Below are 26,941 nucleotides of genomic sequence, written 5' to 3' on the forward strand. Positions count from 1 at the left end.
AAAATTAATTATTTGCTCTCTCAAAATTTTTGTTTGTTCAGCTTTTTTGTTCTTTCAATGTTAAAAAGTTAGAAAACATTTTTTTAAATTTTTTTTTTTATTTTCCTTTGAATCTTTCATCCATTTGCATGAAATTAAGTCTCTTTTTCAGCGGTTCCTTGTGCCATGTCCTGCCAAAAACCCTCATATGATACACCAAAAAGTCAATTTCGTACATTAGCTCGGGATTTACGTAATGAAATGACACCGCAGTATCCGAACAACATTCCATTCCCTCTGTGATGTTGTAATAAATTGCTCTCCAATACCACCAATCATGATTTGGATCAGCAACTAAATGTCCTTCAGGCACAAATGGGAAAAATCTTGCACGAAATTGATCATCGCGACTATCTCCAGCGACAACGTGGACATTTTGCATGCATCTCCCAAATTCGGCATCTTCAGCTCCGGCATTGTCAGAACGACACATCTTTGGATCGACAAGAGCTTCTTCAACGAATCGCTTAAGAGCTTCCTTGCTGATGACATATCCAGCGCCGCCTGACATGTAACCTTGAGGCTTGACAATCGGCTTGAAACGACATCCAAAGTAAATTGGGTAGTCCGGGGGGTAAGGATGTAACATGTAACGCATGTTTTCGACGACGACGTAGCTGGAAAAAAGGTAAGAAATTAAATTAAAATTGATACTTTTTTATCCAAACCAAGCAAATTTTACGTGAAAATGACCAAAAACTTTGAATTTTGAGTCGAAATTTAATGATTTTTTAATTGAAAAATTAATTCTTACGTGTCATCATCGGCTTTCAGGAACCAATCAGCATCATTAAAGTGATTATTGTAAATATATTTGAACGCTTCCTTCGTTTTTGCCCACAAATTGTTCCTGCCTTCTTGTACAGGCAACGCTACAACATCCAATTCGTCATCCACGGCACTTGTCATGATCAACACTTTATTACATCGCTTGCCCCAAGTGTTCAAAGCATGTTTCGCTTTTGACTTGTGATTTTTCGGGTTCGTCATGATCCAACAAAGAACTCTAACTTCATCATATAATTTTTTCTGGATTGTCGTGTTCTCATTTTCGTGTTCGTGATGCTTAAGAGGTCCAACATCAACAAATGAGGAATCCGCATGATCATCTCTGTCGAAATGGGGGTGCAAGTGATGCGTGTGCACATCTGAAACAGATAGAATTTCAGAAAGTTCATAAAGAACAAAGGCAAGTCCCAATCCAATTATGAAGCCGAAAACGATGGTTAAGAGAATTCGTTGAAAAGGCGAGATATGGGTGGCTGAAATTAAAGAATTTTAATAAATTAAGAGGAAAAATGAATTTTTTAAGCAAATTACCAAAACGAATCCTGCCAGCCATCTTTTTTGATAAAAATTAGAATTAAAAGTGACAATTTTCTATAAAGTACACATCAATACTGTGAAGACAAATGAAGAAAGACAAATCATTTGATGAGAAGTATTCTCTAAAAAAAAAATTAAGTGAGTAAATTTTGAAATATTTTTTTGTTTGAACAGCTTTTTATGTCTAATTTTTTGTTTTTTGAAGCAATATTGAAATTTAATTTTTTTGTTAAATTAAATTAATTTTTTTTTTCCTAAAATTAAATAAAAATTATTGATTTAAAAAAATAATTAAAAATTTTAATTTTATTATTTTTTTCTAATTTCTATGTTTTTATTTTTTTTATAAATTAATCAAATAAATAAATAAATAAATAAAATTTTTAATTAATTTTTTTTTTGTTAAATTCATTTTTTTTTAAATATTCTTTTAATTTTTTTAATTCCATGATTATTAATTATTTAACTTATTTCAATCAGTTTAAATATTTTAAAATATTTTACAGACAAATTTTATTATTTTATGTTTTCATATGTTAAATGTACATAAATTTCAGCTGATCAAATACTCAAAACTTTGAAAAGAGAAAAATTTTGTTTGTATATTCTCAGTCAAGGCATAAACTCTGTACTCGGAAGTTTTTAGAATGAGGCATGGTAAGTTGTTTTTCGTATTTTAATATTTTTACAATAAAAATTAATTTTTAATTATTTTTTTTTTCAAAGTTAGTCTCATCAGCACTCTTTTGGGAATATTTATCGGATATTTTGTCGGATCACAAATTGTTCACGATTTAAATTCAGAAGATGAATTTATGTACGATAATCGATCTCAGCCTCAAAATCATAAATTGGATCATGTGCATGAAGAATCAGCTGTTCAAAAGGATTTATACAAAGAAGTTCGAGTTCTTTGTTGGATCATGAGCAATCCAAAAAATCTAAAGAAGCAAAAAGCTGTTTTTGAGACTTGGGGAAAGCGATGTAATAAATTTCTCATCATGAGTAGTGAAAAAGCAGAGAATTTACCGGTTGTAGCGTTGCCTGTGAAAGAAGGAAGAAAAAATTTGTGGGCAAAAACGAAGGAGGCTTTTAAATATGTTTACAAAAATCATCTTGATGACGCTGATTGGTTCTTAAAAGCTGATGATGACACGTAAAAATTTTAAATTTTTCACAAAATTTCGAATAATTTTAATTTTTTTTTTATTTTTTTTTAGTTACGTCATTCTCGAAAACCTTCGTGCCTTTTTATATCAACACGACACAAATGATCCTATTTATTTCGGATGTCACTTGAAAGGAAAAGTCGAACAAGGATTCAATTCTGGAGGTGCTGGTTACGTTTTAAGCAAAGAAGCTCTCAAACGATTCATTAAAGAAGCTCTTCCCAACAGCGAAAAATGTCGTAAGCACCCAAATGGCGCCGAGGATGTCACTATGGGCAAATGTTTGCAAAATGTGGGTGTCAAAGTAGGAGATACTCGTGATAAAGAAGGAAAAAGTCGTTTTCTACCAATGAAACCGAACACTCACATGTTCCCGAAACACAATAATTTCGATAAATGGTACTACTTGCATAGTTTCCATCCAACTACGGAAGGTCTGAATTGCTGTTCCGAAGAAACGATATCCTTTCATTACATTCCTCCCCTAAAAATGTACGGATTGGAGTATTTAATTTATCATTTGAAGCCGTATGGAGTACAGCCGTATTATGAATTGCCCGAAAAAATCAAGAAAAATTAAACTGAAATACGGAAAAAAATAATTTTGAATCCTTTTACGCTTTGTAACCGCATCCCATGGTAATCATTTTATCGCGCATGTTCCTCAGATATTGATTTCCCACTTTTGACAGTTGCTCGACACTCGGTAATATCCATACCATCAACATTATTATTGACCAGTTTTGTAGAAAACGTAGAAATTTTAACATCGACGGGTTGTTTTGCATCCTAAAAAAAATAATAAATATTAAAATAACAATATTGCAGTGAAAAAAGTGACGCAAAATATCGAAAAAAATTAAAATAAAGAAGAAAATTAATTAAAATAAATTAGAAAAATAAAAAAAATTGCGAAAAACACAAATAGAAGTGGAGAACAAATTCTTGTTTTCAAGTCGTGGTGCTGCAAAACAGAAAAATAATCAGCTATATCATTTTAAAATACTAAGCAAAATGGGCGACACAGGCCCATCTACTGACACAATGGATTACTCTGCATGGGAAACAGGCAAGTATCTAACGCGAAAAATTTCAATCAGCATAAAAAAGAGGATACTGCGTGCTAATAATGACATAACTTATCGCTATTAATCATTCTTTTTGCACATATTTCGTAGAAAAATCCGATCCGTTAATCCTTATGTTAAACTTGCTGTTTTTTTTTGCGTACGAATGAGAATTTTTTGTAATGTGTGGGGGAAGCACATAAACGTCATTCAGATACAAACAATGAACATTTTTTATTCTGAGCATGATTTTAATATATTTTAATACATTTTCAGATTTTTTTTTTTATCACATTTCGAGATAAAATTTTTTTTTTTAAATTTAATTATTTTGCTTCGTCAAAGAAAAAAAACACGCAAATAAAAATTCAATTAATTTGATATAATTGTGTGACAATTTACGTCAATTAAATTAGACTTGTCTAAATAAACAATTTTATCAATAAATGTTCGACTTTATTTTGTGTGCGACATTGATGTGAGAGCTAAATTAAATTATGTTTTTTTAATGTCTTTGACAACGTTAATAAGTTTTTGATTGCTTGTTACTTTATTATTACTTATTATTTGTTTACTGAGGATTTTGCTTATTTAGGATCCGGAAATTGATCCGTTTTGGGATAAATCAATCAAAATTCTTAAATTGACTGAAAGATGATTGACAAGAAATTATTTTTTTATGGATTTTTTATATTTATTTATTTATTCTCTAAAATATTTTTTACTATAAATTAAATAAAACCGTAAAAAAGTTTTATTTTATTATAAAAGTAAATAATATTATTAGCAAAGCTATTAATTACGTAAGAGATTAAAATTATTTGCAAAACTTTTGTTTATTGTTGTCGTTTTGTAATTTTATTGATGTAAATATAATACAATGTCATAACGAGTCGAATCCAATAAGAGCGGGTATATAGCTTTTCATTATTATAAAATAAATAGTATAGTAAATAGAAAAAGTTTATGCAAATGACGCGTTGGAGGAGTAAGCGTATTCCGAAGAGTGTCAATGTCAATGTTTGATGAAGGAAAATTTTTATAAAATATGTAATAGCTGGTCAAATAATTTATTAAAAATTCATGAAAATATAAATTTTTATAAAATATTTAAAAAAATGTTGTTCTTGTTATTTATATTATTTATTTATTTTTATTAAATATTATTTATTTTTTTTCTTTGAAAAAAAGTTTTTTTTTATGAATAAGGATTTAAAGAACAATTATTTAAAAAAGTTAATGAATTTTTTACATATTATTTTTTTGCTTCAATATATAAAAAAATTAATTTTAATAAAAAAAAAAAAAAAAATAAAAAATAATAATAAAAAATAATAAAAATAATAAAAAAAAAAATAAAAAATCAAAAAAATAAAAAAAAAAATATAAATCATTAAAATTTGGCCGCTTTTTTTAAATATTATGAAATGATTTTAACATTTTTTTAAAATCATATAAAATAATTTTTTTAAATAATTTATTATCATATATGTATAAATATATTTTTAATAAAAAATAATTTAAAAATATTTAATACTAACACAAGAATGATGAAAAAAATATTTTTATTGTTTATAAATATTAAATATTGATATTTTTTTATTATTATTTAATTTTTCTATAAAATTTATGGTTTGATTGAAAAAAATTCAATAATATTAAAATTTATTAATTAAATTAATTTAAGTATTAATAAATTTTTTGACTTTTTATCTTTGTATATTTTTTTTAAAAAATTAAACTTAATTTTAAATATAAAAAAAAAACAAAATTATTCGCTTTGTTATGAAAATATCTCTTCAGACAGACATTTGTCACAACATAAATTTGCATAAATCCGTTATAAACAAAGTTGAAGAACGTCTGAAGGATATAAAAGTTGTTTTGAATAGCAGAATTAAATTAATTAAAGATCTCCAAGCCACTCAGATTCTTTCTACAAAAAAAAATATCACTATAAATATTTTCATAACTTATTCTCATCTTCGTCGTGCGTCAAATTGTTTATCAACATTTTCTCGAGTGAAAATTCATTCAAAGGATTTAATTATATTAACTACAAAATTATACATTTTTTCCTTGTTTTTATTTCTGATGAATATAAAATTCTTATTTTTTGCGTTGTGAAAATTTATTGTCTTCTCAAATCTCCCGCCGATTCAGCAGTTTTTCGCAATTCAACGACGATGATTATTATTTTTATTATTTTCTCGTAAATATTTTTCCTTTTTCATCTTCTCGTCGGAGGATCGATTTTCCTATTATGTATTATGACATGATTGCTTTTGTTGCTAATGCTCTTTTTTGTGACATGACTAGACAAGAATTCGCTCATTACGAGAAAAAATGAAGCAGAAAAAACATTGTCAGATCAATTTTCAAGGTTTTTGGCTGAAATAAACGTCAATGTCATCATCATTAAGGTCGTTACTCTCAATAGTAATTATAATTACCGAATAATTTTGAGATGTGATGCCGATTGGCTTACATAATGACGGAAAATATTAATTACTTTATAAGCCTACAAATAATTTATTGACTAAATATCTCATTAATTTTGCTTTTTCTGAGTACTTTAAGCTCTCTCCCATAATTTGTTTAAATTTTCTAATGCAAATCACAGCACCTGGTGCCAAGACGCAAAATGATTCCATGTAATTTTCTTCGAGCAAATAACAAAATATTTAAAATTCATGAGCTGAAATGTGATTGCATGCCGGGCGCATTGCATTGAACCAGAGAGAACAATTGTAAATAGTCGAGCTACAAAAAGGAGAAAAATATCGAAAAATCAATATAAATGACGTTGTTTGTACGTAATTTAATACTCTACTTACATGTATAGCTGAGTCACAATATTGGCTAGCCAGTCTGATGCCTACTTGGAGATACGTAAGGAGATATTATTTTTCGGTTCCATGAAGTCGAATATTTTACTGTAGGCGACATTTTGTTCAAAATTTTAATGAATATCAATTGTTCTGTTGCTCAGTTGGTTCGTTGGTCGAACTTTTATTCACAAAGGAATTTCAATTAAATTTTAAAGCAAAATTATTGTCTCGACGTAGAACAATGTAAAACACATAAATTTACAACAATAAACTTTTTCCTCGAATAAATGAATGAATTCAGGTGTGCAATTTTTTTTTTTGAAATTTTTTCCATTCATCAACTTCTATAAAAGAAAAACTTTTTTTTTCATCAATTTATTATAAATAATTCTCGAATTTCTTTCGTATTTATAAAATTTGTTGAGAAAATTTGATTTCATTTGAACTCATTACTGATTGAAACAGTTTTGCGCATGGAAATGTTCAAGAAAATTATTTGTAGCGATCTAAATATTCAAATTAGATGGATTCAAGCAGAGACGATGATGAAAAGGATGAAAGTTTAATCTGGTGAAATGAAAAAATGCGGCATTGTTTCTTGTTTTTTAAGACAAAATCTTGTTAAATTTTATAGGAAAAAAAGAATTGGAAATGAATTTAAGAGCTTAAAATGTTTTAATTTGATTGTAATCGAAAGTTTAACATTTTTTTTTTTTATTTAAATTAAAAGATTTTTTTATTTAATTTTAATATAAATTAAATTAAATTTTTTTATTTATTTTAAACTAAAAATAAAAAGAAAACATTAATTAATGAAATAAAATATTTTTTTTATTTATTTATTTTTTTTTATTTAATAAAATTTAAATATTAAAAAATTGATAAAAAAAAAAAATAATATTAATTATTATTCAAAAAAAAATCTATTAAATTTTAAAAAAAAATTTTTAATATTTATTAAAATTAATTATTTGAATAAATTTAATATAATTAATTAAAAAATTAATATTTTTTTTAATTTTTTCAATAAATAAAAAACATGTCAATAAACCAAAATAAAAAAAAAAATTCCCGAAAATTAAAAAAAAAAACGAAAAATTTTCATTCAAATCGCATAAAACGTTCACAAAAATTAACAAACCAAAAATTAATTGCCCGTATTTCTTCATTAAAAACGCGGCAATGACTCGTATTACAGCCAAACACGGAAAATTCCTCTAAAAATTAGTCACCTGGGATAATTAATTTGCATAAGTAGACTTTAAATTGAGATGTTTTTGCCTTCGTTTGATTGGAATTTTCGTTGCTGCCGGGAAAAATTTTCTAAAAATAAATTTTTCATGCTGGCAAACACAAATGATGATGAATGGAGAAAGATCTTATCTGAGAAAAAATACGTCTTAACAAAGGAAAATTTTGGTTCCGCAGAAAAATGCGCTAAAAATAAATTTTTCGTCTGTTTTTGAATGTTTCTAAGAAAGAATTTAGGCTTTTATGTCTATTGCGTTCAACTAAAAACGTAGAAAACCGAAGAAAAAATTTTTCTGACGCATTTAAACTCCATTTTTGACCGAGTTCAGGATCACGTTGTCATAAATTTCATTTTTTTCTAAAGATTTTTCTTAACAAAGACTAACGTAAGAGCAGAAAAATGTGTTTTTATCACAATTTTTCTCGAATGTAACACGGTAGATTATCATAATGTACGACATTTTGCAACAAATTACAGACAAATTGCTTGTCGCGCGTTCTTTTCATGCAGAAAATCTCCTCAAGCGATGTACAAACAACGAAACTTCTGATAACCACACTCATTATGGCGACTTGTAACCGGAAAAACATTTCTATTTTTGGTTATTTTGCATGCGAAAATCCGATTTTCGCGACACGAGTGCAATAAATTTTTCAACAATTAATTCGAGTACTCCTAAAAACCATGCGAATGTGGTTTTGTGTTGTTGTGCGATCAAACAAATGTTGTTCTGCTAAATTAAATTTAATGGGTTCAGGTTAACAGTGGAAATTATTCGCTTTGTTGCAAAAGTGCTCATGCTTGAATGTTGATCTCGCAACGAAACGAAGGGAAAATACGGAGAGAGACGAGAAAAGTGTGTTGCTCGTGCATCTGGTTTGTTAATTAAAATAATTATGTGGGAATGGAATGTAATATCACTTGTGCAGCTTCGGCTTAAATGATTCATTGTGCGACATAAATGGGAAAATTGTTTTAGAAAAGGATGCATTTTCATGATATTTCAAATATTTTTTGTCAGATTTATGAGTAAAATTTGTATTTTTAAGAGAAAAATCAATTTTAATTTTTTTTTTAATTATTAGAAAATTTTTGATACCCAGAAAATTTGACAGTTGTCAAATTTTTTTATAAAATTTTAATTCTAACTTTATTAAATAATTAAATTTTTTAATAATAATTTTAATCTGAAAATTTCGTAAAATTATAATAAAAATTCAGATTTAAAAAAAATTGTTAAATTTTCATATTAAAAAAAAAATTCCATGAACTCACTGGAATTAACTTTTAAAATATTTTCATCAAATTTTGAATTTCAATTTAAAAATTTATTTAAATATTTTATTTTGAATAATTTTATACAAAATATTTTTTTAGCAAAATAATTTTATAAATTTAATAAAAAATTGTTCTAAAAAACTGCAAAATATTTTTTTTTCACGGACCAATTTTTCTCTTGATAATCAATCATCCCAAAACGATCATTCAATATGTCAAAACAAATAACGGAAAAAAAGTTTCAGGCGATAATCCTTAAATAATGAGAGGTGATTGCCCTTGAAACCTATTTTTTTTTGTCTATCGACGTGCAAGCAAAAAATATTTATTCATTAATAATTAATGTAAGCAACCTCGTTATTCCCCAGAGACTTTTCTTCGTGCTAACTAAACAGGCATGAGGCATCCATAATTAATATTTTTTTCTTTCAAAGTTGCTCAATGCACACACAAAAATGATAAAAATTTCGCTAAAACAAACAACTTTACCCTTGTAAAAGTTTCCGTCGAGAATTAATCAACCTTTTTTTGGCTCAAGCGCGACATTTTTTTTTTCTGACATTCATTCAAAGAACGTCCTAAATTGCTTTATAAATTACCTCAAGCCGCAAAGTATTTCATCCATCCTTTGATGAGAGTGAGAGAGGAAAAGTCACTCAGTCTCATTTGTTTTGTTTGTGCTGCTGCCTACGCTACTTTTAATGCCATTGTCATCATCATCATCATCATAAATGTTAGGCCGATACAAAAAAATAAAATTTTACCCTATAAAATATTAAAAAAGAAATCTGTTGAAAAACTAATAAAAATTGAATTTTCTCACGAAAATTAAAAAAAAAAAATAATAAAAATCATTTTACAAAATTTTTACAGTTTTTTACAAAAATTTTGAAAAATTAATGACGAATTTAAAGATTTTTCATTTAAAATTATCAAAAAAATTATATATTTATAATTTTTGCATAAAAATTAGTTGAAAGTAAACTGAAAGTTGAGTTTTTGGCTTTTTAAATACTTCTGAAAATTTTATTAAAAAAAAAAAAAAAAAAAAAAAAAATTAAAATTTTTTTTATAAAAAAAATAAAAAAAAATAAATGAATAAATAAAAAATAAAAATTAAAAAAAAAATATAAAATTAAATAAAAATAAAAAATAATGAAAAAGAAAAATAAAATATCAAAAATTTAAAATCTTTTAAATTATTTGGATACATGACATAAAATATAACTCAAAAAATTTCAATTAGAAAGAAATCGAAAAAAATTTAAATTATTGTTCTGCCCTTATTAAATAGCTGTAAGCCCGTAACCGCTCGAGTGTTTGCGTTAAAGGGGTTTTAATGGTAAAATTAAGGGTTTCGTCTGAAATTCTGTGACACATGACATTTTTCATGCAATTGTAATAAAAATCCCGTTTGACAATTTCTCTGAGAAAATCTGCTCTGACGCAACACAACCACACGCTTTTCTGTAATTCCATTCAGAGATTTTATCTAGAAATATTTTCTCTCTCTCACATCGTTTGAATAAATAAATTTACAACCCATTTTCAAAAGTAAACCGACATCAAAGCAAGAGACGCGCTCTATAAATAAACTTCTGTTTATCATAGCAGGTGAATTACGGATTATTTTCATTCATTTCTTTCTATTTTATTTTAAACTCGTTGTATATTTTTATTTTTTCTAAATTTATTTAATCTTGGCTTCGTTTCCATGACATTATTGTCTCTGGCTGATGAACGCGATAAAAATACTTTATTTATGCTCCTATTCCACAAATTTGAAAACTTTTTTAATTTTCTTTATCTTATATTATTGTTATTATGATGAGCAGAAAATAATGGAACGACGTCTCCTAAGAGTTGAAAAAGCACAAAAATAGCTCCGAGGCATGTAAGAATTAAAGGTGAACAAAAAAATGTGCAATACAATGTAAAGTCTGTTGTTTTTTTGTTTGTTTTTTTTGCAATAAAAATATTCGGGAGATACGCTAGACAAAATAAATAATGATAATTCCTTCGAATTTTCTTCTAAGAAAACTACGAAACGATAAATTTTCCTGCATGGAAAGTTTTTTCTCCCATTTTTTCTTCTTTTTTGACAGATTTACAGTTATATTGCTTCTCAATTTCTTTTTGGGTATTTTTTGTTGATCCTTTGTAAATAATACAAGCTGAAAGAGTGCTCTAGAGACTTTTGTGTGTAAGGTTCAAGGTGAATTTTAATGGAAAATTTACATGTTCGATACTTTTTTGTCATTTTATACTTGGATCTATTGAAAATTTCTCAGATTCCTTCGTTTTTCTCTTCCATCAAGGCAAAGCGACAGATAAATTCCTGCCATTTTTACACGCGAATAATATAAATTCCACTCTAAAAGCTTTTTCAAGCGTAAAGTGCGGTAAAAAAAAGTATCAATTTCACTCACATATGATGGCTCTTATTCGTTCAATCCTCTTTTTGGTGACCTTCATTCAGGTCGCATTCCAAATTTTTACATGAATTTTTTGGTTTTCATTGAATTCTGGTCAAACTCACAAAAATTTAATGTTTTATGAAACACTCGTTTTCGATGCAGACCACATTTGGTAACCATAAATCAGGAAAATATTCAAAAATTTTACATTTACTGCTTTTTTATACGAAGTTCATTCAGTAAGTAAGTGACTTGTGTTGTAATAAAAAGGATTGTTTAAATTATAATATTTAAATGTGAAATGTTTCGTTGTCGTCCTCGTTGCTTACTCACCAACTGAAAGCTGTAAGAAAAGAAAAAAAAGTAATTTGTATAAATAAATATTTACGTTTTTGTTTTACTTCGAACGCGTGCAGACTTTTTACTTTGAACATTCTTTTTAATACAAAAAAAAAAAAGTTCAGACATTGTTCAATAAAATGCGAAACGTGTCTGGATAGTTTTCAGTTACATTTTGCATTTTACTGTGGGGATTGAAAATGAGTTAATTTTTAATATTCTGCTGTATTTTTTTTAATAAATTAAATTTTACTAAATTTAAGTAAATTAATTAATTTAATTTTTTCGAATTAAATTTATTTAAAATTAATTATTTAATTAATTAAAATAAATTAAAACTTTAACACGAGAAATCATTTTTTTGGTCACTAAAAATTTTAAAATTAAAAAAAAATTACGGAAATTAATTTTTAATTTTTTTCTCAGCTTTCAAAATTTTTTTGAACTGAATCAAAAAATTTAAAAAATTATTTAGTTATAATTTAAAAAAAAAATGATTTACATAAAATAAAAAAAAAAATTAAATGAATTAAAAAGTTGTAAAAAAATAAATTTAAATAAAAAATTAAATATTTAATTATATAAATTTATAAAATATTTTTAAAAAATAATTTTGATTAAATTTTTGCTAAAAAATAAAAATTTACATTTCAAATATAAATTTTAATTTTTTAATATTTTTAATTTTTTTTAGAAAATTTCAAATAAATTTAAAAAAAAATTTTTTTTTATATTTAATTAAAAAATTTAATTTTTCAATTTTGTATTTTAATAAAAAAATTTTATTAATTTTTTTTAACGATTTTTTATTTTCTTTTATTTAATTTTAATTTTTTTATTAAATTAAATTTTTATTCAATTTTAAGATAAATTTTTAAAAAATTATCTTTCAAGGACCAAAATTTACCTCTTTTCAACCCATATGATTCAAATATTTAAAAAAAAAATTAACGCGGAAACTGACACCTTCTGTTCAAATAAATGCAATTTCCGTGTTTCACTTCTCTATTGACTCAAACCTCCGTTTTGCCTACCTTAATAAACAATTAAAGCATTTTGTTAGCATTTACTGCACGTTTTGTTCGCCTTTTTTCATGTTTTGCGGCAAAGTGTGTTTTTGTTGTGTTAGTAAATTAGGACACACACTCTTTCCATCACTCTGTGCACTTAATTGATTTCATGTCCTGCCAAGTTTTGTTCTGGATTTGAAATGATGTTACTCGTGTTTTGCCATGAACAAGGACGTTTTTTGTCCTTTATTAATTTATTCAATGAAAATTGATGAAAAAATTACTTTTGAAGTTATTTTTAACTCATTTTTGTCTAAATTAGCATGAAATATTTCAAAAAATTCCAAGAAAAATTTTTTATAGATCAAAAATTTTCGTTTTTTATGAGTGTTAATTGTTTCTTGAACGATTTTCTCATCATGGAACATTTTATACTCATGACATAATAAGCAATCATCACCAAGACAAGCTCTTCTTTGATGTCTAACAAACTTTTTTTCAAAGAAATTCCTCTTTTTCGATCGTTTTTCATTCATCTGCTGATCCTACATTCACTTCAGGCACAAAAAAGATGCCAGAAAAATGTTTTTTCACACCCACATTCATCCTCTTTCGACAAATTAATTAACTCAGAACCGTAAGTTTATTTCAATTCATTAAGCTAATGGCAATTCAACGGGATCATGAATGAGTAATGGTAATTAACTCAAAAAAGATGCTTTCTCGGAATGCGATTTCTCTTTGATGACTGCGAACGAGACCAAATTTGTGATATCTCTCCATTGTGTGCTCAAAATTAATAATTAAAATTAAATTGTTGCGTCAAATATTCATTTTGTGTGTTGTGCGTCAATTGAACAATGAATTAATTTGATTAGGATTTATCTGTTTTTGAATGCAATGTGCACTCGCTGCGGGACCTTCTAATTACGCAGATTTTAATTATCGCTTGTTTCGTGGTAATACAATTAATGATGAGCATGAAAATGGAGGCGGTTGGTTGCAAAAAATCTAAATTTTTGTTCAACATCGAGATAAATCACTTTCGGAACACGCGTTTGTTGACTCGAGCTGAAAGAGAAAGAAAATTGCTACGTGATATTTTGCTATAAATAATAATAAAAAAAGCATTGTTACCTCGCAATTTTGCCTTTTTAGTCATTCCAGAGTTCATTGTTTATTCAATAAGCGTGAATCCCACATGCAAACGATGCACAACGGATATCAGTGAACTGCTTGAATGACTTGCAGGTAATTTTGTGTTCGAGAGATGTTTTCAATCATCATTTTGCGAAGGATTCCTGGAACGTGTTGTTGAATTGAATCCAAGTGGGTTAAGAGATGCTTTTTAATGGTTTGTGGGAGGACTATCGAATATTCTGCCAAAGAATGAAATAAACTGCTTACCTGAACAATATTTTTTTGAGAACAATGAAATTATGGCATTTGACTGACAGAGCACTTATCAAAGATGAGGGTGACTAAATTTAAATAAAAATTAAAAAAAATTAAAATTGGAAATTAATGTTCGAAAATTCTTAAAAAATATTTTTTAAAGTAATTTTCTGAATTTTTATATTTTAAAGAAAATTTTAAAAATTTTACCTAAAACTTATGATTTTTTGTGATTGAAGTAAGATTAAAAAATTGATTAAAAAAATATTTTTTTACAAATTTTAAAATAAAATTTCATTTTTTTAACTTTTTTAAGCTTCATGTATAATTTTTAATTTTTTTACAAAATAAAAGCTAAGTTTATAAATCTTAAATATAAATATAAATCTTAAATAATTTAATATTATATTAATTTTTTTTTTAAATTTCAATAAATTTTTAAAATTTTAAAAAAATTATTGAAAAAATTTAATTTAAATAAATAAAATTTATATTAATTAATTAAAATTAAAAAAATTTTAAATTTAAAAAAAATTAATTAATTTTAATTTTAAAAAAATTTAATAAAATTTATTTTTTTCATAATAAAAAAAATTATTAATTTTTTAGATAAAAAAAATTTTAAAAATATTTTTATAAATATTATTTTTAAATATATTATATTATTTTTTTAAAAAAAAATCATAAGAAAAAAAATTTTTTTTTTATAAAAAAATAATTATGTAATATTTTTTTTCTATAAAAAAACAAAATAAATGCTTTTGAGAATTTTAAGCCATGAAATTCATCAAAAAATAATTTCGAGTCATCCTAAATTTGATAATAATGTCACTTTTCTTCTCACAAATTATTATTAATATTAAAGTATGTCACTTACGTATAAACATATGTTAAACATACTTTGCCAAAAGTTGCTCTTCTTCTTCTACTGTCACCATTTTCTTGCCTGGCATGCATAATTCAACAACATCACTTGACAATTTATTATTTCTTTTTTTTCCTTTTTTCAAATTTAAACGAAGATTAGATTTTCAGGACATGCACAAAATTTGTCGTCCTGCCATGTCACCTACTTTGAACGAAAATTGTACTTTAGTGAGTCATAAAATACAAACAGACACTGAACAGAAGTCAATGGTGTGTAAAAGATATACCTCTCTGCTACCGGTAAAAGAAAAACTGTACAAAATAATGGAAAAAAAACTGCAATCGATTTTTATTTTATTTCTTTTCAAACATTTTCCGTCCTTCGTTGCATGTAGATTACAATTTCTTCAACCATGCTTCGTGAACGTTCGTTGAATGAAGTTCTTTTGAAACAACTGCGGATGACAAACTACCTAAAAAACATAAAAAAGTGTTACGATCCATTATTACTGTTTTTTTTTTGGAAGAGAAAATTGCTTCACTGCGCTTGGCAGTCGTTTTTCGTTTGAACATGATTAAAAGGGTCATTAAAAGAACCATTGGGAAAAATCAATATTGATGTAACCGGTAAATATTTAACGAAAAAAGGTGATAAAGATAAGAAAATGTGACATTAACACTTAATTCAATGGAAAAAACGGAAGGTAGGTCAGGTCCAAAGTGATTTATTACCAAAAAAAGGTTCAAAATTGTCAAAAATCTGTGGATTAAAGGAATTTTTTATTCATTAATCATTAAAAAAAAATTTTTTACTCACCTTTTTGGGACATTTTCGGTTAAATTCAATTTAAAAAGTGTCAAAAACGTCCTTTTTGTGGATTTTTCGAGCAAACTTTCGTCGTTCGTGACGAAGATGAAGAACAAACATTTTAGCGAACGATTGAAAAATGGATCTCCATTAGTGCGAAATCGATTGAATTGATGTGGCAGTGATTTTAAAACGAATTGCCGCAAGTTTATGGCGCATGAACGTTTTTTTGTTGTTGATTTTTTTCGCTATCAATTGAATCGCAATTTTTCTTCTCTAACTAAGAAGATGAATTTGTTCGTGGAAATGACTTGTGTAAAGAAAAGAAGCTTTGCGTAACGTCAAAACTCCCACACAGACAATTCCTCATCACATAAATTGCCTGGTTGATGCCATTTAATATGATTACTCCGTCTTTTCTCCTCTTCTCACATGTTGTTGTTCCGTAATAAAGCCCGGGAGATATTCGACACATGGAGTAGTTTCTTGCGTGTTTGTCTCATTAAACATTCAAGTCCTTGTGTCTGCGTCAGTAATTTATCTAAAAAGAAAAAAAAAAAGTTTTTTCCTATGAAAATTGTCAAAAGACGCAGTCTCCAGCAATAAAAATGAATTATTTCTAACCTTTTCTTAATTTCTTTTCAGTTATTCCCGCCGTTTTGGGTCTCACAGCTGCAGCAATTCTCGCAGTTTCGGCATGTTTTTGCGCACGTCGCTTGCGAAGACAGAACAAAAAGATGAATCACGAAGCGGCGTTTCCCTTCCAAGCACCGCGCCCTCCCAAAGCAGTTCGTAGCCCGAGTGGACAACCGCCGCAATACCTGAAGAAAAATTCGCCATCGCCCACGACAATTAAATTGCCGCCCGGTCATTTGTCGCCGCCCGAACAGCAGATCCAAACGATGCAAAATACCATCAAGTACAGCGAGGAGCACGAAACGATACCGAAACACGTGATAAATGGCACGAGCAGCGAGCCCGATACACTTGACGAAATGACGTGCAACAACGAGGACACGGGAAAATTGGGAACAATTGTGTTCAAGTTGCGTTACTTGACGGAGCGGAATGCAATTACGGTTTCTGTGGTGCGTTGTCGGGGATTGCAAAAGCAACCGGTAAAGGAAATTTTGCATTTTTTTTGCTTGTTTCGGGTGATTTATGACTTTTTTTTTGTTGTAGAATCCGGATCGTAATGGCGTTGAAGGTTCGAATGGCAAAACACAAGGAGCATTGGATCCGTATGTCAAGCTGCAACTTTTGCCGGAGAAGCAACACAAAGTGAAAACTCGGTAAGTTGATGCTTGATTTTGTGTTCAGTGATGGATTTTGAGGTGTTTTTGAATGATTTTCGAATAGGTTAATGGAAGTTTTTTGTTGAAATTTATCATTATGTAGTAAAATTTTTTATACAAATATTTAAAAAAAAAAATAAAAATAATTCAAACTAAAATTAATTAATTAAAAAATAATTATTAAATTAAAAATTAAGAAAAATAATTAATTTATAATTTTTGTTTTTGATCAATTTTAAAAAATTCTCATCAATTAAGGATAAATTTTTACTTCTAATCATTGAACTTTAATTTTCAATGATAAATTAGTTAAATGTTTATCATTTTTTTGACTTCATAAGTCAATATTTGTCGTAAAGTTATATTTTTTGTCCTAAAAATCTTTTTCGAAGAAAATTTTTTGAAAAAAATGGCTTTCAATTTTTCCTTTATTCGTTCAGAGTTAAATTTAAAAGAAATTTTCACCATTTTCAAGTCAATTTTCTAAAAAATTTACCATTTAATTTATTTTTTTAATTCAAAAAATTATTTTGAGCAATTGAATTTAAACTTAATGAACTTAAATACAAAATTGTAGAAAATTTACAAAAAAAAAAAAATGAGTAAATGCCCCAATAAGAGACAAAATAATTGTAAAAAATTAAATTTTATCATATTTTTATAAATTTTTGCTTTTGATAATAAAATTTTGTTTAATTTTAAGAGCTTTAAGTCACAAAATTTCTTCCTTAATTTATTTTTGATAAATAATAAATAACAGTTTGAACATTTATTTTTGAAAGTGTACCTAAATAAATAAAATAATCAATTTGAACAACCCTATTTTTTTTTATAAAAATATTTTTCATCTAAAGTAAAAAAAATAATTTATGTTTTTAAATTTTAATTTCATAAAAATAGTAAAAAAATATATTTTTTTTAAATATTCAACCATTTTTATTTTATTATATATTTCATTCATTTATTGAAAATTATTTTTTTTAAATTTAATTATTTTTTTTATCTTTTTAAATGAAAAATAATTTTTTTTATCAAGTTAAAAATGCTCTAAGGGTTGAAATTCCCTTTGGAGTGTTAAAGTTTTTAGAATGTTCAATTTTAACATTTTAGAATAAAATTTTCTTAATTTTTGTTAACATTGGGTCAATTTTTCATCTGAATTTTGTCGGTTTTTTTTTTAAATTTTAAGCAATTTAGTGCCTTTTAAGAACTCAAAATTTCTCAAATGCTCAAATTAAAATTTTCTATAATAAAATTCATAAACTTCAAAGACATTTTGAATGAACTAAAATAAAATTTCTTTTAAAACTTACCTTTTTACATAACTTGTACCTTTCTCAAACAATTCTTCAAACGTGCAATTACAAACAAACTTGAACACATCATTGCTCTTCATCACATTTCTTTCTCTTATCCTTCCACGTTTATCGTTGCGGTTTTTCATGTGATGAATTTCATGTGTGCGTTTTCGCAGTAAAAATGTGACTTTAAAACGTTTTTGTTAGCATGACTTTTTTTTTGTTCAAGTACGAACCTTGTCTGCTGCGAAAACATGTGAGAAGCGATAAATTCCGAGATAACTGTCGTTTTCCATTCAATTACTTCGTCAACGACGTCGATGAAGACGATGACAACGACTTATCAAAACACAACGTCAAAACAAATGTAAATTGAAGGTTTTCGATCATGCGTATTTAATTTGTGACGGACTCGATAATTCGCCGTTGATGACTAAATTTTAGCCGAAGAACGCATGCTGCGAGTATTTTTTCGGATGTTTCTAAATTAGGAAGTCGAAAATGTCTATTTTAGGTTGGGTTTGTTTGTTTATTTATGGTAAATGTGCGTGATGTGCCTTCAATTCGACGCAAAAATCGACTTGAATGAAACTCCTACACGAAAAAAAAAAGAAAATCGTCGACAACCCCTTTTTTGTGTAGCCGGCAATATTTTGTACCCTGGATTCGAGTGAATGTGCCTCAAGACACCACGTAGCGTCGAGTTGGCTGAATTTTTATGCGAAAACCCTCGTAATCCGCACTAGAAGTCATAAATTATATCAAGAAACAAACGTTAAGTAGACACATAAACGTCCAATGTTTGTTATTTATTCTTTACATGAAGAAATTTATGCTTTTTGCCGGTTATTAAATAACACTTTTATTGCTACAAGTGCATTAAAGACGATTTGTACTCGCCCTCAATTGCGATTTTATTTTATTTTTTCTGAAAAATACTTCATTTTTTGCTATTTTTTTATTTTTTCAGCTTGACTGACAGATTCTCGGTAGAAGATAACGACAAATTCCACGAAAATTAATTTATGGCGTAAATATTCGTGACTCGTGTCAAGCATTTCTGTCACTCAATATTTTTTTCGTTTTTTAAAAAATAATTTTTCGATATCAAAAAATAATATTTCATTCAATTTTGCTCATTTTTTGTGTCATGACAACGCTTACCTGGAGAAAAGATGCCAAAGAAGATATCAGAAAATTAATTTTTAATTTATTTCGTTCCTTCAATGGACTTTCAATAAAAAGTTGGAAATTTTTTTCAAGTTCATTCATGACAAAGATCCTTTGTTGAGAATGCTCACATGAATGAGCAAAAGTGTAGGTGTCTTTTAGAGGAGAACAATGTGATACAATTTTATGCGCTTCACGAGTGGAATATATTTGAAAGTATCATAAGAATAAATTTTTAGAGTCGCATGTGTTTGAGACTAAAGAGCTTTTAGGGGGTTTGAATGACGATGTGTTTCTTTAAAAGTCATAAAAATTGTGAAATCAGGCTCTTGAAAAGGTAAAAAGTGGAATTTTATGGAAGATTTAAGGAAAACATTTAAAAAAGTCAAATTTAGACTAAAAAAAATTATTTTATGGTTCTTGATTGTGAAGATCTTATATGAAAAATTAAAAAAAAAGATTTAATAATTTTTAAATAAAATTTTGAGCAAAAAAAAATTTAAAATGAATGATTATTTAAAAAAAATTAAAATTGAATTAATAAATTAAAAAAAATTACAAATTAAATTAAATTAATTTAAAAAAAAATATTTTTAAGATGGAAACTCATTTTATATTTTTTCTTAATCAAATTTAATTAAACTTAAAAAAAATAAAATAAAAAAAAAATATAATTAATTAGAATATTTTCTGTTAAAATATGTTTTTTAATTTTTAAGTCAATTTTATATTAAAGTAATTTAAATCTTTTTATATGAAACAAAAATCGTATATGCGATACAAAAACAATGTTTGTATAAAAAAAACCTCTTTTGATTTTATTGTTTCCGCAGCCTCGAATTTTTCCGATAAAAAATCATTTCAGCACTTTTTCATTAAATCACGTGGAGACGTCTGGTTTTTTTTAAATTTATTTGCCACGCGCCGTCAAAAAACCTCATAAAGTTCAAATTAATTTCCTCTATGGGAAAAATAAATTTATAAAATAAAAAATCATCACAGAGAACCCTTAGAATTGTTGCAAACTTTTCATTTTGATCATGATTCACTGGCAAAAAATAATAATAAACAGCATGCAAAGCGTAACAACAAAACCCGCTTCATGTCTAAATAGCAATTTATTACTAACTACTTCTGCTATTATGCAAAAAAAAAATTCTACGAAAAAAATAAAATGAAACTATTTGCTTACGAAACGAACAACGGGAATGCTCTTCATCATAAAAACACAAAAGGATGTAAAACTTCTGACATTTTGTGTCGTAGCATATTGTTGTTGTTGTTGGATGCCCTTGAAAAAAGTCTTTTAAAGAGAGTACGAAGAGGAAATGATAAAAATTACAGCGATTTTCTTCTATTGCAACGCAAACATCGTAATAACGGCACTTATCAGCAGTATCAATTTTGCCGTAAAATGAGAAAAAATAGTAAAGAAGATGTTAGAAAATGTCATTTCGATTTCCATTTCAAATCTAAAGAAGATTTCTTTTTCTTATTTTAAAATGATAAAAATTCTACTGCGTATAAAATAAAATCCTTGGAGGTAAAATGTCGTGCTGTTTCCATTACGATCTCATCTTGCTTCCAGCCATAAAATGGATTTTGATATATTTTTGCTCTCTAACTCGCGCAAATATTTCAAAAATTTAATATTTTCGATATCATTAGGCGTAATTTGTTTATTCAACATTACAAACCACTCAATGAAATTTATTTTTATCGCAGTAACGAGGGAAAATTTTCCTTTTTTGAACGAAAATAACTTAATTTTATCACCTTGACAGTGATAATGAACTTTATTGGGCGGAGACGACTTCAGTGGGAATTTCAATGAGAAACGTAACGAAATAAAAACGGTAGATAAATGTACTTTCTGTGAATAATATAAAGAACTTAAGTTAATTATAGAGAAAGGTAATTCGATGTAAAAATAGAAAAGATCGTTTTAATTGTGAGGTACGAAGGTTAAGGTTACATAAAAAGAAGAAATTCGAGAAGATTAATGAAGTAATTATCGCAACGCTTGCAAAAAGGCAGAAGTTGTGATGAAAATTTTGATATTAGAGATCGAATTATGCGGTAAAATGAGACAATTTACATAAAGATAAGAGGATATTATGGTTAATAATGGGTTTTGGTCTTCCTGAAATTTGAGTGTTTTCCTATTTTATAGGTTCATGAACTTTATTGAAGAAATTTATATCAAAAGAATTTGAATTTTTATTTAAAATTTTTAATAAGAAAGAACGATTTTTAAAAATTTTAAATTTTTTGTTAATTTAAAATAAATTATTATTTTTTAAAATATGTTCAAATTAAAAAAAATAGAAATTTCACAAATATTTATATTTACTACAATGGACTTTTTCCCCCAAAAAATTTTAGTTTTTATTACATATTTAATTTTAATTAATTAATTTAATAAATATTTCATTAAAAATTTTATTTTATTTGGGCATTAGGTATTATTGAATTCCATTTGATTAAATTTTTTTTTATTATTTAATAAAATATTTAAAATAAATTAAATTATACTAAAGTTAAAAAAATAAATAATTTATTAAATTTATAAAAAAAATTAAAATTAATTAAATAAAATTTATATAAATTATAATATATTAATAATAATTTAAGTTTATTAATTTTGTTAATATAAATTTATTTTTTTTTATAATTTTATTTAAATAATTTTTTTTAAAAAAATGCTACTTAAAATTATTATTTATTTTGGCGTCAGTACTGAAGTCCATAAAAAATTTATTACTTTTTTTAAATTAAAAAAATATTAAATAAATTTAAAATAATTTATTATTAAATTAAAAATAAATCCAATATTAATTATTAAAATTTATATAAAATTATTATTATTTTTAAATTTTATTTTGCATTTTCAATTAAGACATCATAATTATTTGTTTAAGAAATTTCTTGTTAAAATCAAATATTACAATCGCAAATATTTATTCATTAATTTTAAAAAGTTTTTCAAACATTAATTAATCGTTTCATTATGAATCAGGAAAATTAAATTCATATTACTTAATTTTTTTGATTATGAACGCTATAGCGTGTACGTAAATTTGTACGTGTATACGAGAGAATTATAACGTTTTCATAATTTTTTGATTTCAACAGTGCAAAAAATTTTCAAAATGAAAAGATTTTTGTAAAATCTTAATATAATTTTCGATGTAAAATATGACATTCTGAAATAAAAATAATTCAGAACTTTTATAAATTATGAAAATTAATAAATTTTAGATTTATTTTTTTTTTAATTTTTGGAATAATTGCTCCCGTATGATCAAATATTTTGTTAAATTAATTGTTGAAAAAATTGCTCGAAATTCTAAAAAATTTAGAAAATTTTAATAAAAATTACATTTAGCATACAATTTTAAATTAATAGTTTTTAAAATTCTAAAATTTTAATATTCGCTAAAATAAATATGAAATTTTTCATGTAATTTTTAAAAAATATCTCAAAAAACTTTCAATTGTAGGGCAGTTTGCTTTTAAATTTTTCATTAAATTACAATTGAAAATTTAATTTAATTTAATTATTAATTTTGATATAATAATTTTTTATTTCATTTTTTTTTCGACAAAAAATTAATTATTTTTGAAATTTTTCACTAAAAACAAAATTTTTATAAAATCCATTCTTCATAAATTCATTTTGTTTAAAAAATTTGAACAAATTATGTTTATGAATTTATCAATTATTACCATTTATGAACGTTAAAACGTTCGCAATGATATTTATTCATTCAACTTCTCAAAAAGTTTTCTCAAACAACGTAAATATACTCAAAGTTACATTAAATCGTCATTCAAAACGTCTCATAACAAAATTTCCGCCAACACATGTTCGAAAGTCATGTAACAACACGTGTTTCATCCCATTTTTCGGAAAATATTTCCTTCGTTTGCGGTTACGTACTATTCTCTTATTTCTTTGAATTCCGATGCATTCAAACAAAAACCAACAAACTTTGTTTTGTTTGCCAAAAAAATTGCAAGGAACAACCTTGAACTTTGAAATTCTGTTACATTTTGCAGTAATTTCATCCACCCACATTCCAAACAAGAAATTTGTCGTTTACATGCGTCTCTTCGAAGATTTAATTGAGATAAACTTTGTTTGATTAACACCTGAGGATATTGAAGGAAATTAAGATTTATCGGCTTGAAATGAAATTATCGACATCTGGAATGAAGAAACGTGAATGAACGAGTTTTAATTGAATTTTGTACAAATAAAAAAAATTCTCTGTGGAATACGGGTCATATATAAAAGGAAAATATTTACATTAAAAAAAAGATTTTTATCAAAGAAATCTGAACAAAAACGAAATTTGAACCTTTTTTCCTTTTTTTTTTTGTATTTTCAGTGTGGTTCGCAACACAAAAAATCCGATTTACGACGAAGACTTTACCTTCTACGGACTTTCGCTTGACGAGTTATCGTGCATGTCTTTGCACTTTGTGGTCCTCAGTTTCGACAGATATTCGAGAGACGATGTCATTGGCGAAGTGGTTTGTCCCCTGTCATCTATCGATCTTCATCAAATTGAGAACCAACAAGTTGCGTTGAGTCGTGAAATACAACCGCGAAGCTTAAAGGTGAGTAAAAGACGGCAAAAAATGACGTGAAACATAAATTTTTTGTTTTTCCCCTGTGATTTAGATAAAAGCCCAAGGACGCGGTGAATTACTGATTAGCTTGTGTTGGCAACCGGCAGCAGCGAGATTGACCGTTGTTTTGTTAAAGGCACGAAATTTACCTAGAATGGACATTACAAGTAAGAAAATGATTATTTTTTTTTTTTTTTAATTAAAATCTTGATTTTTTTAGATTTGGCTGACCCGTATGTGAAAATCTATCTCTTGTACAACGGACAACGCATTGCAAAGAAAAAGACTCATGTGAAGAAACGAACACTTAGTCCGGTGTTTAATGAGAGTTTTGCTTTTGATATTCCCACAACAGAGGTACTTACCGATTTTTTTTCCTTTTTTTATGAGAAAATACGAAAACTTCAATTTTTAGGGTGCCGGAGCAACTCTTGATGGTGTCTCGCTCGAACTGATGCTCTTGGATTGGGATCGCGTAACCAAAAATGAAGTTATCGGACGATTAGAACTCGGACCAAAAGGCACAGGCTCCGCTTTGAATCACTGGAAGGAAGTTTGCAATTCGCCCCGTCGTCAAATCGCCGACTGGCACAAGTTACGCGAGTAAAAAGGTACAAAAAAGGATGAAAAATTAAAGCAGGAAAGTTAAGTAGTGAGAAAATTTATGAAAAAGTAGTTGAAACTGATGCAATGAATATACGAGACACACGATGATGTTGATGTATGATGTAGAAAAGAGATTATAATATTAAGGTCGTTTAAGTTGCTTCATTGTTACACACTGAAAAATGATGAAAATTATTAAATTACATGCAAATATTGTTTAAGAACTCTTGCTTGTAGGTACAGTGTGTTACTATATTTTTATTTTTTTTAAACTTTAACAAGGTTTCCAATTACAAAAAATATTTTCTACTTTTTTTTTTATAAAAAATTTTCTATTTCAATTACCTAGCCTTAGAAAATCCCTTTAGAATGCTATTGAAACACACTGTACTACGACCAAACCCCCAATATATATATTTGTAGTAAATTCTATATAATGTAGTTGTATAATAGAGAAACATAACCAACATATATGCATATTAAACGTTAAAGTGTACAAGAGACAATTTGCGAAAATAAGGAAAATTTATTAAGAAACTAAGAGATTTTCCTTCAAGCAAAAAATGCAATTAAGCTTGGCATGAAAGATGGTTGCAATTTTGTATCATAAACATGAGAAAAGAGTTGAAAGAGAAAGTTTTTCTTTTATAAAAGTTGTTAAGGCTTGAATTACGAAAAAAACAGAAAGAACTATTATATTATATTATAAAAAAGAATAAAAAAAAGTTTAAACAAAAATTGCGGGAAAAGGAAGATTAAGTTATAATAACAAGATAAGAGCTTGATAAAAAAAATCTTTTTTTAAAAAAAACACATTTGTCGATTACCGCTTTTGTAGAGATTTGTCAAGTTTGATACACATACACACCAGCCATAATAACAATATTTATACTAAAAATTAATAATGTTGCTCATCTCACACCATAAATAATAAAAAATAATATCAACTATTTCAAAAATATCAATTAAAAATAAAAGAAATATTTATAAAAAGACATAAATGTGACAAAAAATAATCTCTACCCACTATTACATACATTACAAAAATATATATAAACCATAATAATTAATTCATCATATATATTAAAAATTTTTAATTAAAAAAATAAAAATATATTAAAAGGTAGGAACAGTAGAAGTTAAGCTGTATATGTAAAGGTGCTGTTAAACGCATTTCCCGCCTGTAGAAATTGTACTCACCCGTTAATGGATTTTTTTTAAAAATTATTTTTAAAACTATTTTATATTTTTTAATTAAAAAATTCCTTGAATTATAGAATTTTTAATTAACATAAAAAATATTTTATTAATTAAAAATTAATTTTTATACAAATTTTTTAAGTTTTTATTAAAAAAAAAGTTTTAATGCAGATTTCAAAGCATAAGTGAAACAATAGTAGGAATATTGACTCGCACAACAGAAGTAAAAAAAACATACGTATATATTGATTGTTGTATTAAAGAAATAAAAAATTAATACTTACTTACTCAATTCGTCTTACAAAGATGATGATATTATTATACTTATTTTAAAACTATATAAATACTTTATAAAAACAAGTATTTATATTATTAACAAAAAAGAATCAAATTAGACTTATAGTTGAAAAATATTACCTAATATTTATAAAAAAATACACAAAATAAAATTTTGTGGTGCTTTGAAAATCTTTTAATTTAATAAGAAAAAAAATATTATTAATAAAACTGCAATAAAAAATATTTAAAATATAATAAATAATAAACAGAACTGAATATGGTAACAATTCAACATGCTTTTTATTATTAAAAAAAAAATAACTAAATAAAAAACCAATATTTTGTAAATATGAAAAGTTACATATTTGGCAAAGATTTTATAAAAAAAAAATAATTATTTAACAAAAATGTTAGAAATTTTAAATTATTTTGTTCCTTGCTTATTAAAAAAAATGTTAAGTTTAACTTCTAAAATATTAATCATATTAATTTATAAAAAAAAATGTATTATTATATAATAAAGTATATTAAAACTACAAAAAATCATTAATATGTGAATATAAAATGATTGAAAAATTTCAAATGATCTCAAACTTGAATATATTAAATATATAATAGAATGAAACGCTGAATACCAATTATACATAATATATTCAG

General features: G+C 25.9%; 3 protein-coding genes across 3 annotated transcripts; 2 read left to right on the plus strand and 1 right to left on the minus strand.

Moving 5' to 3' along the window:
• Positions 1 to 97: 97 nt before the first annotated feature.
• LOC134837727 (glycoprotein-N-acetylgalactosamine 3-beta-galactosyltransferase 1-like) lies at positions 98 to 1,381 on the minus strand. The gene is made up of 3 exons (XM_063853114.1): positions 1,360 to 1,381; positions 794 to 1,301; positions 98 to 656 (listed from the first exon to the last, which is right to left on the minus strand). Exons 1-3 carry the CDS (start codon positions 1,379 to 1,381, stop codon positions 98 to 100), a joined length of 1,089 nt encoding a protein of 362 aa, XP_063709184.1.
• A 631-nt stretch (positions 1,382 to 2,012) lies between these two features.
• On the plus strand, positions 2,013 to 3,114 carry LOC134837729 (glycoprotein-N-acetylgalactosamine 3-beta-galactosyltransferase 1-like). Its single transcript, XM_063853115.1, has 3 exons — positions 2,013 to 2,022; positions 2,092 to 2,521; positions 2,586 to 3,114. The coding sequence occupies exons 1-3, from the start codon at positions 2,013 to 2,015 to the stop codon at positions 3,112 to 3,114; spliced, it is 969 nt and encodes a 322-aa protein (XP_063709185.1).
• A 185-nt stretch (positions 3,115 to 3,299) lies between these two features.
• Positions 3,300 to 26,497, plus strand: LOC134836790 (synaptotagmin-4). Its single transcript, XM_063852011.1, has 7 exons — positions 3,300 to 3,603; positions 16,444 to 16,916; positions 16,981 to 17,090; positions 23,956 to 24,187; positions 24,252 to 24,366; positions 24,420 to 24,556; positions 24,615 to 26,497. The coding sequence occupies exons 1-7, from the start codon at positions 3,549 to 3,551 to the stop codon at positions 24,804 to 24,806; spliced, it is 1,314 nt and encodes a 437-aa protein (XP_063708081.1). The 5' UTR covers positions 3,300 to 3,548; the 3' UTR covers positions 24,807 to 26,497.
• Positions 26,498 to 26,941: the final 444 nt, after the last annotated feature.

Source organism: Culicoides brevitarsis, chromosome 1, assembly GCF_036172545.1.
Source record: "Culicoides brevitarsis isolate CSIRO-B50_1 chromosome 1, AGI_CSIRO_Cbre_v1, whole genome shotgun sequence".
Lineage (NCBI taxonomy): Eukaryota > Metazoa > Arthropoda > Insecta > Diptera > Ceratopogonidae > Culicoides > Culicoides brevitarsis.

What these genes read in the sequence shown, in the direction of transcription:
- LOC134837727 (XM_063853114.1), bottom strand. Translation starts at nt 1,381, where the DNA reads ATGGCTGGCAGGATTCGTTTTG. An exon ending in GGCTGGCAGGATTCGTTTTG is followed by an intron (nt 1,302 to 1,359) that starts GTAATTTGCTTA and finishes CTTTAATTTCAG; the next exon opens with CCACCCATATCTCGCCTTTT. An exon ending in CTGAAAGCCGATGATGACAC is followed by an intron (nt 657 to 793) that starts GTAAGAATTAAT and finishes CCTTTTTTCCAG; the next exon opens with CTACGTCGTCGTCGAAAACA.
- LOC134837729 (XM_063853115.1), top strand. An exon ending in TTAAAAGCTGATGATGACAC is followed by an intron (nt 2,522 to 2,585) that starts GTAAAAATTTTA and finishes ATTTTTTTTTAG; the next exon opens with TTACGTCATTCTCGAAAACC.
- LOC134836790 (XM_063852011.1), top strand. Translation starts at nt 3,549, where the DNA reads ATGGGCGACACAGGCCCATCTACTGACACAATGGATTACTCTGCATGG. An exon ending in GGGGATTGCAAAAGCAACCG is followed by an intron (nt 16,917 to 16,980) that starts GTAAAGGAAATT and finishes TTTTTGTTGTAG; the next exon opens with AATCCGGATCGTAATGGCGT. An exon ending in TTGATATTCCCACAACAGAG is followed by an intron (nt 24,557 to 24,614) that starts GTACTTACCGAT and finishes TTCAATTTTTAG; the next exon opens with GGTGCCGGAGCAACTCTTGA.